Raw genomic sequence first — 14,265 nt, forward strand, 5'->3', positions numbered from 1 at the left:
TTTTACAATGCAATGAAAGAATAAAATATATGAGAATAAGTATAAGGAGGCAGAAGACTTGTATTTGGAAACTGCAAGACACTGATAAGAAACTGAAGACAAGGAAATGCAAAGATACACCATGCTCATGAGTATGACTGGACCAAACTAACTCCTTTTTGTCAACTCTAACTTAGGCCCACTGTCCAACCCCCTCTCCTTTATACAGGATTAAGCTTTAGCCTAATTCACAAGGAATATGCCCAAGCCAGATGAATTCCCATTTAACTTTTACCTTTGTCTTCGTCTGATACCTGAAAACTGGAGCTATGTTTCTGCTGACACAGATGGTTAATGGTCATAAGACATCCAGGTGGAGGGAAAATCCCCAGTTCCCATCTGTGTTGACATGCTTCTCTCCAGTAGTCAGATTCTGTCTTTGGCTTTGGTCCTTTTAAACTCCCCCGCACCCTTTCAGTGGTCTAAGTGCACCTGTGAATGCCTCTAGATCATTTGTTCAATATTTCCTGCCTGTGTGTAAGATACCCACAATATACTTCCTACCTGCACTTAATGAATTGCCTGCCTCATTTTTCAACCTCAAAGTTTCTTCTCAGTTTATAAGGTATTTTTCAGTATCTCTGATTCCCAATATCATGGATTGGAAGAATTGTTTTATGTGGAAACACAAAAGACCCTGAAGAGCCAAAACAATCTAGAGAAAGAACAAAGCTAGAGGTATCACATTCTATTATTTCAAATTGCACTGTGTGTCTGTTTTTGACTATTGTAGTTTTACAGTGCATTCAATTGAAACAACATTCAATTAATCTACAGCAAAGGAGGCAAAAATATGCAAAGGGGAAAGGCAGTCTCTTCAATAAACAATATTAGGAAACTGAACAAAGGAATCAAACAGGACTACTTTCTCATACAATATAAAAGAAAAACTCAAAATGTATTTAAAGACATAAATATAAGATCTGAAACCGTAAAACTTCTAGAAGAAACCATAGGTAGCATGCCTTTTGACACCAATCTTAGTGATACATATATATTTTTTTTCTATGTTTCCTCAGGCAAGGGAAACAAAAGCAAAAATAAACAAGTGGAGCTACATCAAACTAAGATGCTTTTGCACAGCAAAGGAAACTATGAACAAATGGAAGGCCTCTCACTTTCAAAATCAGAGAATTTGTTTGTAAATGATGTATCCAATAAGAAATTAATATCCAAAATATACAAGGAACTTATAAAACTCAATGCTAAAAAACAAATAACCCAACTTTTAAAATGGGCAGAGGACCTGAATAAACATTTGTCCAAAAAAGATGTACAACAACAAGATTCCCCTATGACCCACCTCCTAGAGTAATGGAAATAAAAACAAAAATAAACAATTGGGACCTAATTAAACTTAAAAGCTTTTGCACAGCAAAGAAAACTATAAACTAGGGGAAAGACAACCCTCAGAATGGGAAAAATAATAGCAAATGAAACAACTGTCAAAGGATTAATTTCAAAAATATACAAGCAACACATACAAATCAATACCAGAAAAACAAACAACCCAATCAAAAAGTGGGCAGAAGACCCAAACAGACATTTCTCCAAAGAAGACATACAGATGGCTAGTAAACAGATGAAAAGATGTTCAACATCACTCATTATTCAGTTCGGTTCTGTTCACTCAGCCGTGTCCGCCTCTTTGTGACCCCCATGAACCGCAGCATGCCAGGCCTCCCTGTCCATCACCAACTCCTGGAGTCTACCCAAACTCATGTCCATTGAGTCCGTGATGCCATCTAACCATCTCATCCTCTGTTGTCCCCTTCTCCTCCCGCCTTCAATCTTTCCCAACATCAGGGTCTTTTCCAATGAGTCAGCTATTCGCATCAGGTGGACAAAATACTGGCGTTTCAGCTTCAACATCAGTCCTTCCAATGAACACCCAGGACTGATCTCCTTTAGGATGGACTGGTTGGATCTCCTTGCAGTCCAAGGGACTCTCAAGAGTCTTCTCCAACACCAAAGTTCAAAAGCATCAATTCTTCGGCACTCAGCTTTCTTTATAGTCCAACTCTCACATCCAAACATGATTACTGGAAAAACCATAGCCTTGACTAGATGGACTTTGTTGACAAAGTAATGTCTCTGCTTTTTAATATGCTGTCTAGGTTGGTCATAACTTTCCTTCCAAGGAGTAAGCGTCTTTTAATTTCATGGCTGCAATCACCATCTGCAGTGATTTTGGAGCCCAAAAAAATAAAGTCACTCATCATTAGAGAAATGCAAATCAAAACTACAGTGAGATACTACCTCACACGGTCAGAACGGCCCTCATCAAAAAATCTACAAACAACGCATGCTGGAGAGGGTATGGAGAAAAGGGAACCCTCTTGCACTATTGGTGGGAATGTAAATTGATACAGCCACTATGAAGAACAGTGTGGAAATTCCTTTAAAAACTAGGAATAAAACCAACATATGACCCAGAAATCCACTCTGAGGCATATACCCTGAGAAAACCAAAATTGAAAAAGACATATAATGCTCATTGCATTTATTTACAATGGCTAGAACATGGAAGCAACCTAGATGTCCATCCACAGTGAATGGATAAAGAAGCTGTGGTACATATATACAATGGAATATTACTCAGCAAGAAAAAGGACTACATTTGAGTCAGTCCTAATGAGATGGATGAACCTAGAGTCTCTTGTACAGAGTAAAGTAAGTCATGAAGAGCAAAACAAATATTACATACTAACACACATATATGGAATCTAGAAAGATGGTACTGATGAACCTATTTGCAGAGCAGCAATGGACAGAGAACAGGACAATGAACATATGAACACAGCTGCAGGGGGAGGAAGGAGAGGGTGAGATATATGCAGTTGTATCTCAACAACATAGGAAGTGAAGAAGAAGGAAGTGAAAGAAAACCGCAATGAGCTTCAAACAATACTTCCCAAAGAACAAACACCAAATTAGGTGACTGTTTCATGCATATACCATGGTATACCACAAATGACTCTGTTTTCTTTAATCCCCAGTAGGCTATAGGGTATAAAGGGAAACAAGGGCAAAACATATATGAGCTAAAAGTGCAACAGGTGTCCTCAGAGTGAAAGGCTTCCCTTTGGAGAGAATGCTACTGCTGCTGCTAAGTCGATTCAGTCGTGTCCGACTCTGTGCGACCCCATAGACTGCAGCCCACTAGGCTCCCCCGTCCCTGGGATTCTCCAGGCAAGAATAGTGGAGTGGGTTGTCATTTCCTTCTCCAATGCATGAAAGTGAAAAGTGAAAGTGAAGTCGCTCAGTCGTGTCCGACTCCCAGCAACCCCATGGACTGCAGCCCACCAGGCTCCCCGTCCCTGGGATTCTCCAGGCAAGAACACTGGAGTGGGGTGCCATTGCCTTCTCCTTGGAGAGAATGAGGATGTAGCAAAAGCCTAAGAGTACAGCTGCAAATGATAGAAGGAAAGAAATACATAGTCCAAGTTCCCTAAAATTATCATACAGGGATACAGGGGCAACTCAGATGAGGTCTATTGCATTAGAGCTACTTCAAAAGTACAACGGAGATAAGCCCAGCCTTGTACACCAATTCCCATACACTTGACTTCTTGGAATCTCTACAGCATCCCTTTGCACACTGAACTACCACCCCATTCTCAGCAGCACCCCAGGTGAAGGGTGGTGAGAGCCTTCATGTTTTTCTCTGCCCTGCATTGCAGCAAAAAATTATACATATACATATAATATTTTATAAATAGTGGCCCTCTGGCAAACCAAAAAGAGCAGCCACGCATTAGCCAGAATATCATCTAGCTAAGTAATGCTGATCTTCAATAAAATCAGAGGGGTAAATTGTAAAGAAATATCTACATATTTTTAATGCTGATAAGCAATTCATGAGATGACTTAGACATATGCCACTCCTTCTCTCTGCTTTGTAACTTTTGAGAGGCTGGACTAAGAATTCCATTGATTTTTCCATCAAGACAACTCTTGTTACACTTTCTTTCACATCCTCTTGGCCTCACCTCTTGATTTCAGATGTGGCTGCAATGAATAGTTCTGTACTGCCTTCAATTCATGTAGAAAGAGCAGAGCTGCTCAGAAAAGTGTCTCATGCTTTGTGCTGTGAGGCTTCTTTGATGCTATAACACGGGGGCTTCCCCGATGGCTCAAGTGGTGAAGAATCTGCCTGCAATGCAGGAGACATGGGTTTGATTCCTGGGTTGGGAAGATTCCCTCGAGAGGGAAATGGCTACCCAACTCCAGTTTTCTTGCCTGGAGAATCCCATGGGCAGAGGAGCCCGGTGGGCTACAGACCATAGGGTCACAAAGAGTCAGATGTGACTGAGTATGCATGCACAAGACCCTCAGGGTAGCCCATTCTGCACTCACACATGAGCAGCCAGAAGTAGGTGGAATATTAACATCCTCAAGAATAACCTTCATCAACATAGGATGACAGCTTATGGGTTAGACGCTACCATCCTCCACCCTAACCATCCTCAGATGGATGAAGTTCAGGCAGGATCATCCCAGCTGCCTCATATTGGTTTCTCCTAGTTTTACTCTCCCTGATCCTTTACTCCTGCTTTCTGGGATCACCTCTTCAACTGCACACATGTCCTATCTTCAGGCTCTTTCACAGGAAATCATCCAAGACATCAAAAGCAATGCTCTTTTATCCTTCCACCTCTCCCCACTCTTTCACTCTCTCCTTCCTCCCTAAAGGATTTCAGATTCGTGGGAGGGCTCTGAGTGAGGTGGGCAGCAAGGGTGAGAGTCAGGTCCCCAGCTCTGAGAGTCTGGCAGCTACCAGTGCTGGGCACCCTTGATTTTAACAAGGATCATCCCTGAGAGCATGAAGGTCTGTAATGAAAATCATTCAAGGTCTTTCAGATAGAAAGGCCTTATATGCTCAAGTACTCATTGGGGCTTAGATGCCTGGGGCTTATTTTTTCATCGAATTTATGGGATGCAAATCTGTAACTTTTTAAATACCAGCAACTTCTGCCAGTTGTGAGAACTCCAAACTTTTGGTCATCACACAGTATGCTTAAAAACTTGCTGGATGGGTGGAGCACACAGTACTAGAAGCTGATTTTGGAAAAAAGTGGGTGCTCTACCAGAGACCACAGGGCAAGCAGTCTGTTTCTTTATGACCCAGGGTAATCAGAGCAGCGCCGAATACCCCAACCCCACTCCCAGCACCTTTCTTCCTTTAGTGAAAGAGTCTACTGTCATGGAAGCTATGAGGGTAGAATCGGCTAAAAGAAAAACTGCTGGTAACTTCAGTGTTTTCTGCAATCCCTCCCCACACCCACACCCACCACCACTGCCCCCCACCCCCTCACCCCTGGCCAAAAAAAGAAAAGCTATGTATTCCTAAACTAGCCTGATGGCTCCAATTCTACCATTTGCTCTTCCAAACATTTACAATGTCTATTACTTAAGAACACATCAGTTTTTACCAAAAATTTAAACAAATGTAATCAGTATCCCCCTGTCCAAATCTTTAATGTCAGAAAAGTTTGAGTGCAAACCTTAACATTGAGATGAAATTTTTTAAAATAAAGGAAATAACTTTCAAATATTATTTCTTAAGTTCAGTTCAGTCACTCAGTCGTGTACGATTCTTTGCAACCCCATGAACCACAGCACGCCAGGCCTCCCTGTCCATCACCAACTTCCAGAGTCCGCCCAAACCCATGTCCATCAAGTCCGTGATGCCATCCAACCATCTCATCCTCTGTCGTCCCCTTCTCCTCCTGCCCTCAATCTTTCCCTGCATCAAGGTCTTTTCAAATGAGTCAGCTCTTCACATTAGGTGGACAAAGTATTGGAGTTTCAGCTTCAACATCAGTCCCTCCAATTAACAGCCCGGACTGATCTCCTTTAGGATGGACTGGTTGGATCTCCTTGCAGTCCAATGGACTTTCAAGAGTCTTCTCCAACACCACAGTTCAAAAGCATCAATTCTTTGGCACTCAGCTTTCTTTATAGATCAACTCTCACATCCATACATGACCACAGGAAAAACCATAGCCTTGACTAGACGGACCTTTGTTGGCAAAGTAATATCTCTGCTTTTGAATATGCTGTCTAGGTTGGTCATAACTTTTCTTCCAAGGAGTAAGAGTCTTTTAATTTCATGGCTGCAGTAACCTTCTGCAGTGATTTTGGAGCTCAGAAAAATAAAGTCTGACACTGTTTCCACTGTTTCCCCATCTATTTCCCATGAAGGGATGGGACCAGATGCCATGATCTTCGTTTTCTGAATGTTGAGCTTTAAGCCAACTTTTTCATCTCCTCTTTCACTTTCATCAAGAAGCTTTTTAGTTCCTCTTCACTTTCTGCCATAAGAGTGGTGTCATCTGCATATCTGACGTTATTGATACTTGTCCCGGCAATCTTGATTCCAGCTTGTGTTTCTTCTGGCCCAGCATTTCTCATGATGTACTCTGCATAGAAGTTAAATAAGCAGGGTAACAATATACAGCCTTGACAGACGACTTTTCCTATTTGGAACCAGTCTGTTGTTCCATGTCCAGTTCTAACTGTTTCTTCCTGACCTGCATATAGGTTTCTCAAGAGGCAGGTCAGGTGGTCTCTTAAGAAGACATAAAACTCAAATGATACAAAAGAAAAACTGCAAGATACAGTCAAATATGAGCACAGTGTAAGGTTTAAATCAGCCAAATAAGCATTTTAAACAATTATATGCTTCACAGGCTAGAAAGGATTATTAATCTCGGCCATTGAATACTTATTCAGTAAGTAAATTTAAGTTTAGTTGATATTTCTAAATCTATAAACTAATAATATCTTTTTAAACTAGTTGCCATATTATTCCATCTTAAAATTTTTTAAATTTTTAAAGAGAAAAATGTCCATTCCATTTTACATATCTTTGTCTCAACATAGAATATTTTAGATATTTACAAATCTAAAAGAAGATGCTATGATTTTATACAACATGGTGTGATAATCTTAACATCATCAATACAAATAGGTTCACAATTAAAACATGTACTTTGAAATGTTGAAGCACATTCACCTAAAATATTTCTTTGGAGTTTTTTTTTTAATCTGAAAGAATCCTTAATTTCAAAGTATTAGAAATCTTCTCTGTATGAAGCCACTCACATTCCATTTCATAGTTCATTCTGAGATTTTCAAATATGTTCCAAAACAAATAATGTTTGCTTTGAACCTCCAGTTACACTCAACCTCCAGGAATCACCAGAATATAACTCAATGATATTAAACTCAATATAATTATTTGACAATAAATCTTACTGCAGTAAAATCTAATTTGTCCAGCACTTGATCAGCTGAAAATGTCTCTTAACTAACTTTTCCACATGACAACGATAATTTAACATCAAAATCATGAAAAAGAATGGGAAGATCTAAAAAATCTCCTGTAGCTAAAAGTGCTAGAAGAGACATCTCTTCAGAAACCAAGTTAGCTATTCTCATTTTAAACTCAAACTGGGGCTCAGAGAGATAAGTGACTCTGCAACAGTCATAGAGCCACTAGTGAAAAACCTGTAATCCAACCCCGTGTTTCTCAACTCTAGAACTACTTCTGCTAGCTCATCTTCACAATTCTTTTGTTCAGAATACTCAAGTATTCTGCACATACTAGGTAATTACAGCTTACAGCTCCTTTGTTAAGACAGTTATTTTTCCTAAGATATATACCTCCTAGGTATTCTCCATCAGAAAAGAAATGGAGCACAGAAATTTTTAATCAGAAATTCAGTAACTTATTTGCAAGTGTGAAAACTAGTAAACAACATTATTACAAAAGCAATAAAATATGTACCATGTGTCATATACTAATGCATATATATGGAATCTAGAAAGATGGTCCTGATGAAATTATTTGGAGGGCAGCAATAGAGACACAGATACAGAAAACAGACTTAGGGACATGGGAGGTAGAAGGGAGGAGGAAGGAGAGGGTGGGATGTATGGAGAGAGTAACATGCAAACTTACATTACCATATGTAAAATAGATAGCCAATGAGAATTTGCTGTATGATTCATGGAACTCAAAACAGGGCACTATAACAATCTAGAGGGGTGGGATGGAGAAGAGAGTTGGAGGGAGGTTCAAGATGGAGGGGACATATGTATACCTATGGTTGATTCATGTTGATGTTTGGCACAAATCAACACAATTCTGTCAAGCAATTATCATTCGATTAAAAAATAAGTAAATTTAAATTTTTTTTAAGTGATGCGATATTGGTAAATTACCGTAGACAACTGTGGTAAAAATCTGACTTGCGTCTTGGATTTTTCTTTGCTGGGCGGTTTATCCTGCATGAAAACACACACACAAACCAAACTGTTACTCTCTTAATGCTGAAATTGATTAATTCAACCAAATGTTATTGAGTGTTTAATATAAAGTAAAACACATTACCATCTAAAATATATTAAAACATACTTTACAGATAGCAGGATATTGTGTACAGAAAATCATAAGAAATCTACAAAAGATTATTATAGTTAATGAATGTTCAGCAAGATCACAGGATTCAATATTAATACACAAAAATTGTATTTCTAGATGCTATAATAACAGTGAACAAATAAAAACTGTATTTCCAGATGCTAACAATGAATAATCCAAAACTGAAATTAAGAAACTAATTTACAACCGTATTGAAAAGATAAAATATTTAGGAATCAATTTAGCAGAAGTGCAAGACCTAGGAATGGAGACTTCCTGTTATTAATCCTTAAGTGCAATCTTATCTCTGTTGGCTTCCTCCCTTAACCTTGCCCACACCTCTCCAAATGGTCTTTTTATAAGTTTTCTTCAATTTAACCCTTCTGAGCATGCCATCTGTTTCCTGTTGGGTTCCTAATATAATTTTACATGACCAGAATTAAAACTGCTTAAGAGTTAAAGTCTTCCTTAAGTGGGCTTTTAGTTTGATTTTCAGATACTGGTCTATTGGCAGAGATATTTTAAGCCTGGTATAATCCAAATTTAACCATTCTGATGAAATGACCAGAATCTATGAATGTGCCTGGTTAAAATCAACAATAATGTTATGAAGTTGTCTGGTTTAATCAACTACCATCCCTCAAAATTTAATAAGGTTGGTTTAAATATAGTTATAATATGTTCTGAGTTATGGTTGTTAAAATTATCACCAAGCTGTTGGCTTCATACCCAACTGTTTTACTCTCATCTCCTTTTTAAAGTAATACCATCAAGAAGATAGGATGAAGGAAAACAGAATGAGCATATAAATGCAAAACTACTTAATTTAACAACTAGAAAAAGCACTTGGGCAGAGATGGGCTGACAGTTTTTCCCTCTTCTTTGCCCACAATCTGTAGTGGATTTTTTTTTTTTGGCGGGGGGGAGCTTCGTGCTCTTTGGATATTTGTATTTTTAAACACTGGAAAGTTCTTCAACTGAAACTCAAAATGCCTTATGTTTTAAGTAATTTTAAAAATGAAATGAGCAGTTGCAAGAGATTTATATTTCTGGTAAATACCCAATTTAAGAGTTAAAATTGCTATTCCTGAAAAATGCCATATCACTCTAAACCTTCCACTAATGAGCTGAACATATTAAAATCTCCTTCAACAAATATGATTTTACCACCTGCTCACTTTTCAAACTAAATGAATACATAAGTAAATGTCACATAAAAATGGCATTTCCAAAAGTTTAATCCATTCTGTTTGTTTCAGGTTAAAATATAAAAAACTTCCACCCTTTCAAAAGGAAAACTATACTCAAACTTAGCATAAGTGAAAGTATCAAGAGTTTTTAAATTATAGATCAACCAAAGCAGTGAGACAGGGACCTCTGCTGTTTAAAAAAATATAGTATATAGAAAATGTGAATAATTCTAGACAGGCTTATGCCTGTTCTTTCAAAAGCCCACTGCTTTTTCAATAATATAGGTTCTTTTGCAGGGAGGGAAGTATAATTTCCAAACATCCCTTTTATTAAGATAAAGCAAAACTTAACTGCCAAATGGTTTTTAGTGGAAGCTTTTTAGTTGTAAACTGGTCAATTGGGGCTTTGTGAAATAACAGCTACTGAGAAATACCACTGAAAATATCCTAAATGTGTATTTTAAATTTCTACACCATAGAATATGATTCAAGATTAGCTCAGAGACTGATGCAAGCATCAAGAAAATATTGATTCATGTAATCTAGAACTCAATGTTACTTTTAACGTTTTCACAGTAAACTCTAACAGTACCACCACCACCCCCCACCTCAAATACTATAAAGCCTTGTAAAGGAAAGAATTACAGTTCAGTGTCAAACCAAGAAGCTAAGCAAAGTTTGCAGGCTTAAAAGCAACTGTTTTCCATTCAGTACCAGGAGGCTTAGAGAGCCTCTTCCATACAAGCCGGGAGTTAACCATTGTTTTCTAGCAAGCCCAGAATAAGGTCCACACTTAACATCTTCCTATTCTCTTCTGACACTTAAAAGTTGGATCATTGTTCAGCACTTGTTTACAGCTATTCCTCAATAAACAGTTCTGTAAAGTAACTACTGCAACTATGTCACAGAGCAAGGTTCCTTGGCCACAGGCAGAACAAGCCAAAACAATGAGACTGGGAGCAAAAACAGGGCTTAACTCACAAGGCAGCCAAGGAAGAGACAAGACAGCAAATCTCAAAACTGGGGGCTGGGGTATTCATGGGATAGCAGCAGGGCCTTCGGAGGAGGCCCGGGGAGCCTAGTGCCAGGAAAAGGCGATTGGGAACTGGTGTGGTAAGCGTTGTAATTAGTTCTGTGCGTGCTAAGTTGCTTCAGTCGTGTCCAACACTTTGTGACCCTATGGACTATATAGCTAGCCCGCCAGGCTCCTCCTCTTGCCAGGATTCTCCAGGCAACAATACTGGAATGGGTTGCCATTTCCTCCTCCAGGGGATCTTCCCGACCCAGAAATGGAACCTATGTCTCCTGTGGCTCCTGCATTGCAGCCAGTTCTTCATCACTGAGTTAGACACGACTGAGCAACTGAACTGAACTGAACTTCATCACTGAGCCACCAAAGCCCAATTAGTTCTTCAAGGTGTAACTAAGATACATGTGATGAACAGGATCTGGGGCTTCCGCGGTGGCTCAGTGATAAAAAATCTGCCTGCAATGCAGGAGCCACAGGAGAGGTAGGCTCCATCCCTGAGTCGGGAAGACACCCTGGAGAAGGAAATGGCAACCTATTACAGTATTCTTGCCTGGAGAATCCCATGGACAGAGGAACCTGGTGGGCTTCAGTCCATGGGATCACAAACAGTCGAACAGGACAACATACTGACTCAACAAGAACAAACAGGGTATAAGGGTGGAGTTGTCAGCCCTCTGATGTCAAAAGGTCACCAAGCCAGATACTTGCACATGGCCAGTTGGAAGGTGAGCGAGCCTACCCAGTCTTAATTAGCTCATCCATAAATAGTCACAGCTGATTCCAACCTCCTGGAAAACAACTCTGAGCCTGCAAGTCTTTTGTGGCAAAAATTAAAAGGGAACTTGATGAGTGAAGCCTGGTGAAATGGATTTGACTAACAATGATTAGCCAAGGTTTTGATGGTTTTGAACTGTGGAAGACTCTTGAGAGTCCCTTGGACTGCAAGAAGATGAAACCAGTCAATCCTAAAGGAAGTCAATCCTGAATATTCATTGGAAGGACTGATGCTGAAACTCCGATACTTTCGTGACCTGAATCAAAGAGCCAACTCACTAGAAAAGACCCTATACTGGGAAAGACTGTAGGCAGGAGAAGGGGATGACAGAGGGCGAGGTGGTTGGATGGCATCACTGACTGGATTGACATGAGTTTGAGCAAGCTCCGGGAGATGGTGAAGGACAGGGAAGTCTGGCGTGCTGCAGACCGTGGGGTCGCAAACAGTAGGAGACGACTGAGCGACTAAACAACAACAAAGTTTTATATTCTGGAGAAGGGAATGGTAACCCACTCCAGTATTCTTGCCTGGAGAATCCCATGGACAGAGGAGCCTGGTGGGATACAGTCCATGGGTTGGCAAAGAGTCAGACACAACTGAGTGACTAACACAAGGTTTTATATGCATCTTTTGTTACATGCCATGGGAATCTTGTCCTAAGAAGAAATTCCATTTGACACTGACCACACCATGGTATCTTATATTATTTGAATTTCATAATATCCTTAGAAGGAAAGAAAAGTTGTTCTGATTCTTCCCTTTTGCATAAAAGCGAGAGAAGACAGAAAGATCAAGTGATTTGCCCAAAATTGCACCGCTCTGAAGGGGCTTGTATTCCAGTCCTAGAGCCCAAATCAAAGGCAATTCCCCACCCGAAGCTTTCCCCAGCCAAACACACCCACCATTAGTACAATGGGAGCACTCTGGAACTGTACTTTAAACTGCTGACGCACTGCTCCACTGATGTGTTTGGTTGTTATGACAACACCAAGTACAAACGGTTGGGAAGAGTTTATATAAAAGTTCTCACCGGAAAATCTCTGTATCCCAGAGCACAAGCGCGATAAAGAAGCTGTAGCCTGCGGGGTCACAACTGGGAAGTCCGGAAGACCTAGGCTTCTATCAGTTTTGAAATACTAGGGAAGCTTCGCCGCGGGGAGGAGCCTAGCCAGGAGCCAACCTCTCACCTGCTCGCTGCTCATGGCTGCAAGGACGCGCTGGCGGCACCGGGTGGCTCCTGGATCCTTCCTGCCAGCGCCCCCACGAAACCCCTCGGAGAGAGATGCGACCCCCGGCCACACGGCAGTCTCTGCTCCCTCCGCTCGGGGGCCGTCTAGCGTCCCGGCTGCGTTCGTTGCTAAGCAACAGACCCGCGCACGTTCCTTTTCCGGTCATGGGGTGCTCCTGGGACCGCACTGTGGAACTAGCAGTGCGTTCCGGTGGCAGGCACTTTCCAAGGCGCTGGGTGGCACCTGAGCCAAACTGGTACTTCCGCAGCGGGTGCATTGAACAACTAAAGGCGGTGGGTGCTCCTCCTTCTGCCTGGAGAAGTAAATACCCTTTGATGACTATCACACTTCGGCAACCTCCTAACATGGCTGGGTGCTCCAGGTCCCTGCCTTAACTCCTATTTTCCTATTTAACTTTGTACCTAGAAGGTCTCAGAGGACTACTCATGGAATGAAATGATTGCAAATTTCACTGCTGATGTGGGCCAAAGTAGGAGAACAAAGCATGCAAAGTCTAGAACAAGTAAACACCTTTCTTCTATTTTCCATGGGTTTCCAACTCCCCCTGTTGACTTTTCCCACACACTGGAAAACTATCCCTTGGAAGAAATACCAGAAAAAGAGCCATCAAGAATTCATTTCAACCAACATTCCTGGATAGTCTACTGAATGAAAGATGCTGTGCTTGGCACTAGGAGTACAAAGTTACCAAGGCGCCATCCCTTCAGCACAGGCTAGGGGAGTACTGAAATAAGCAGTTAAAATGCAGTGCTCTCAACATGGAATTGCGGTCCTCAAGGAGAACACAAAATACAAACTTCTTAGTTTCCTCCTGAAAATGTGGAAGGGATGTGAAAAGTGCATAGCCAAACTGTGTTGAAACACAGAAAGCAGATTTTATATATATATATATATATATATATATATGCATACACACATGTGCACACATGTGTATATATATACACACATACATTCCAATCCCAAAGAAAGGCAATGCCAAAGAATGCTCAAATTACTGCACAATTGCACTCATCTCACAGTAATGCTCAAAATTCTCCAAGCCAGGCTTCAACAATACGTGAACCATGAACTTCCAGATGTTCAAACTGGTTTTAGAAAAGGCAGAGGAACCAGAGATCAAATTGCCAACATCCGCTGGATCATTGAAAAAGCAAGAGAGTTCCAGAAAAACATCTGCTTTATTGACTATGCCAAAGCCTTTGACTATGTGGATCACAGTAAACTGTGGAAAATTCTTCAAGAGATGAGAATACCAGACCACCTGACCTGCCTCTTGAGAAACCTATATGCAGGTCAGGAAGCAACAGTTAGAACTGGATATGGAACAACAGACTGGTTCCAAATAGGAAAAGGAGTACGTCAAGGCAGTATATTGTCAACCTGCTTATTTAACTTATATGCAGAGTACATCATGAGAAATGCTGGGCTGAAAGAAGCACAAGCTGGAATCAAGATTGCCAGGAGAAATATCAATAACGTCAGATATGCAGATGACACCACCCTTATGGCAGAAAGTGAAGAAGAACTAAAGAGCTTCTTGATGAAAGTGA

General features: G+C 40.6%; 1 protein-coding gene across 4 annotated transcripts in view; it reads right to left on the reverse strand.

Annotated features, from left to right (window-relative positions):
• The window catches only part of DNAH7 (dynein axonemal heavy chain 7), a 252,750-nt gene extending 239,610 nt beyond the window's left edge, over positions 1 to 13,140 (reverse strand). The window contains exons 1-2 of one of the 4 annotated variants that reach the window (XM_061440697.1): positions 12,653 to 13,126; positions 8,272 to 8,334 (exon numbers count right to left, since the gene is read on the reverse strand). In XM_061440697.1, the coding sequence (XP_061296681.1) occupies positions 8,272 to 8,334; positions 12,653 to 12,667 (78 nt within the window). In that variant the 5' untranslated portion in view covers positions 12,668 to 13,126. Of the gene's footprint in view, positions 1 to 8,271; positions 8,335 to 12,652 lie in introns of all 4 variants that reach the window. The other 3 variants (XM_061440686.1, XM_061440708.1, XM_061440716.1) reach the window with 3 other exon arrangements.
• Positions 13,141 to 14,265: the final 1,125 nt, after the last annotated feature.

The sequence above is a fragment of the Bos javanicus genome, chromosome 2 (genome assembly GCF_032452875.1).
Source record: "Bos javanicus breed banteng chromosome 2, ARS-OSU_banteng_1.0, whole genome shotgun sequence".
Classification (NCBI taxonomy): Eukaryota; Metazoa; Chordata; class Mammalia; order Artiodactyla; family Bovidae; genus Bos; species Bos javanicus.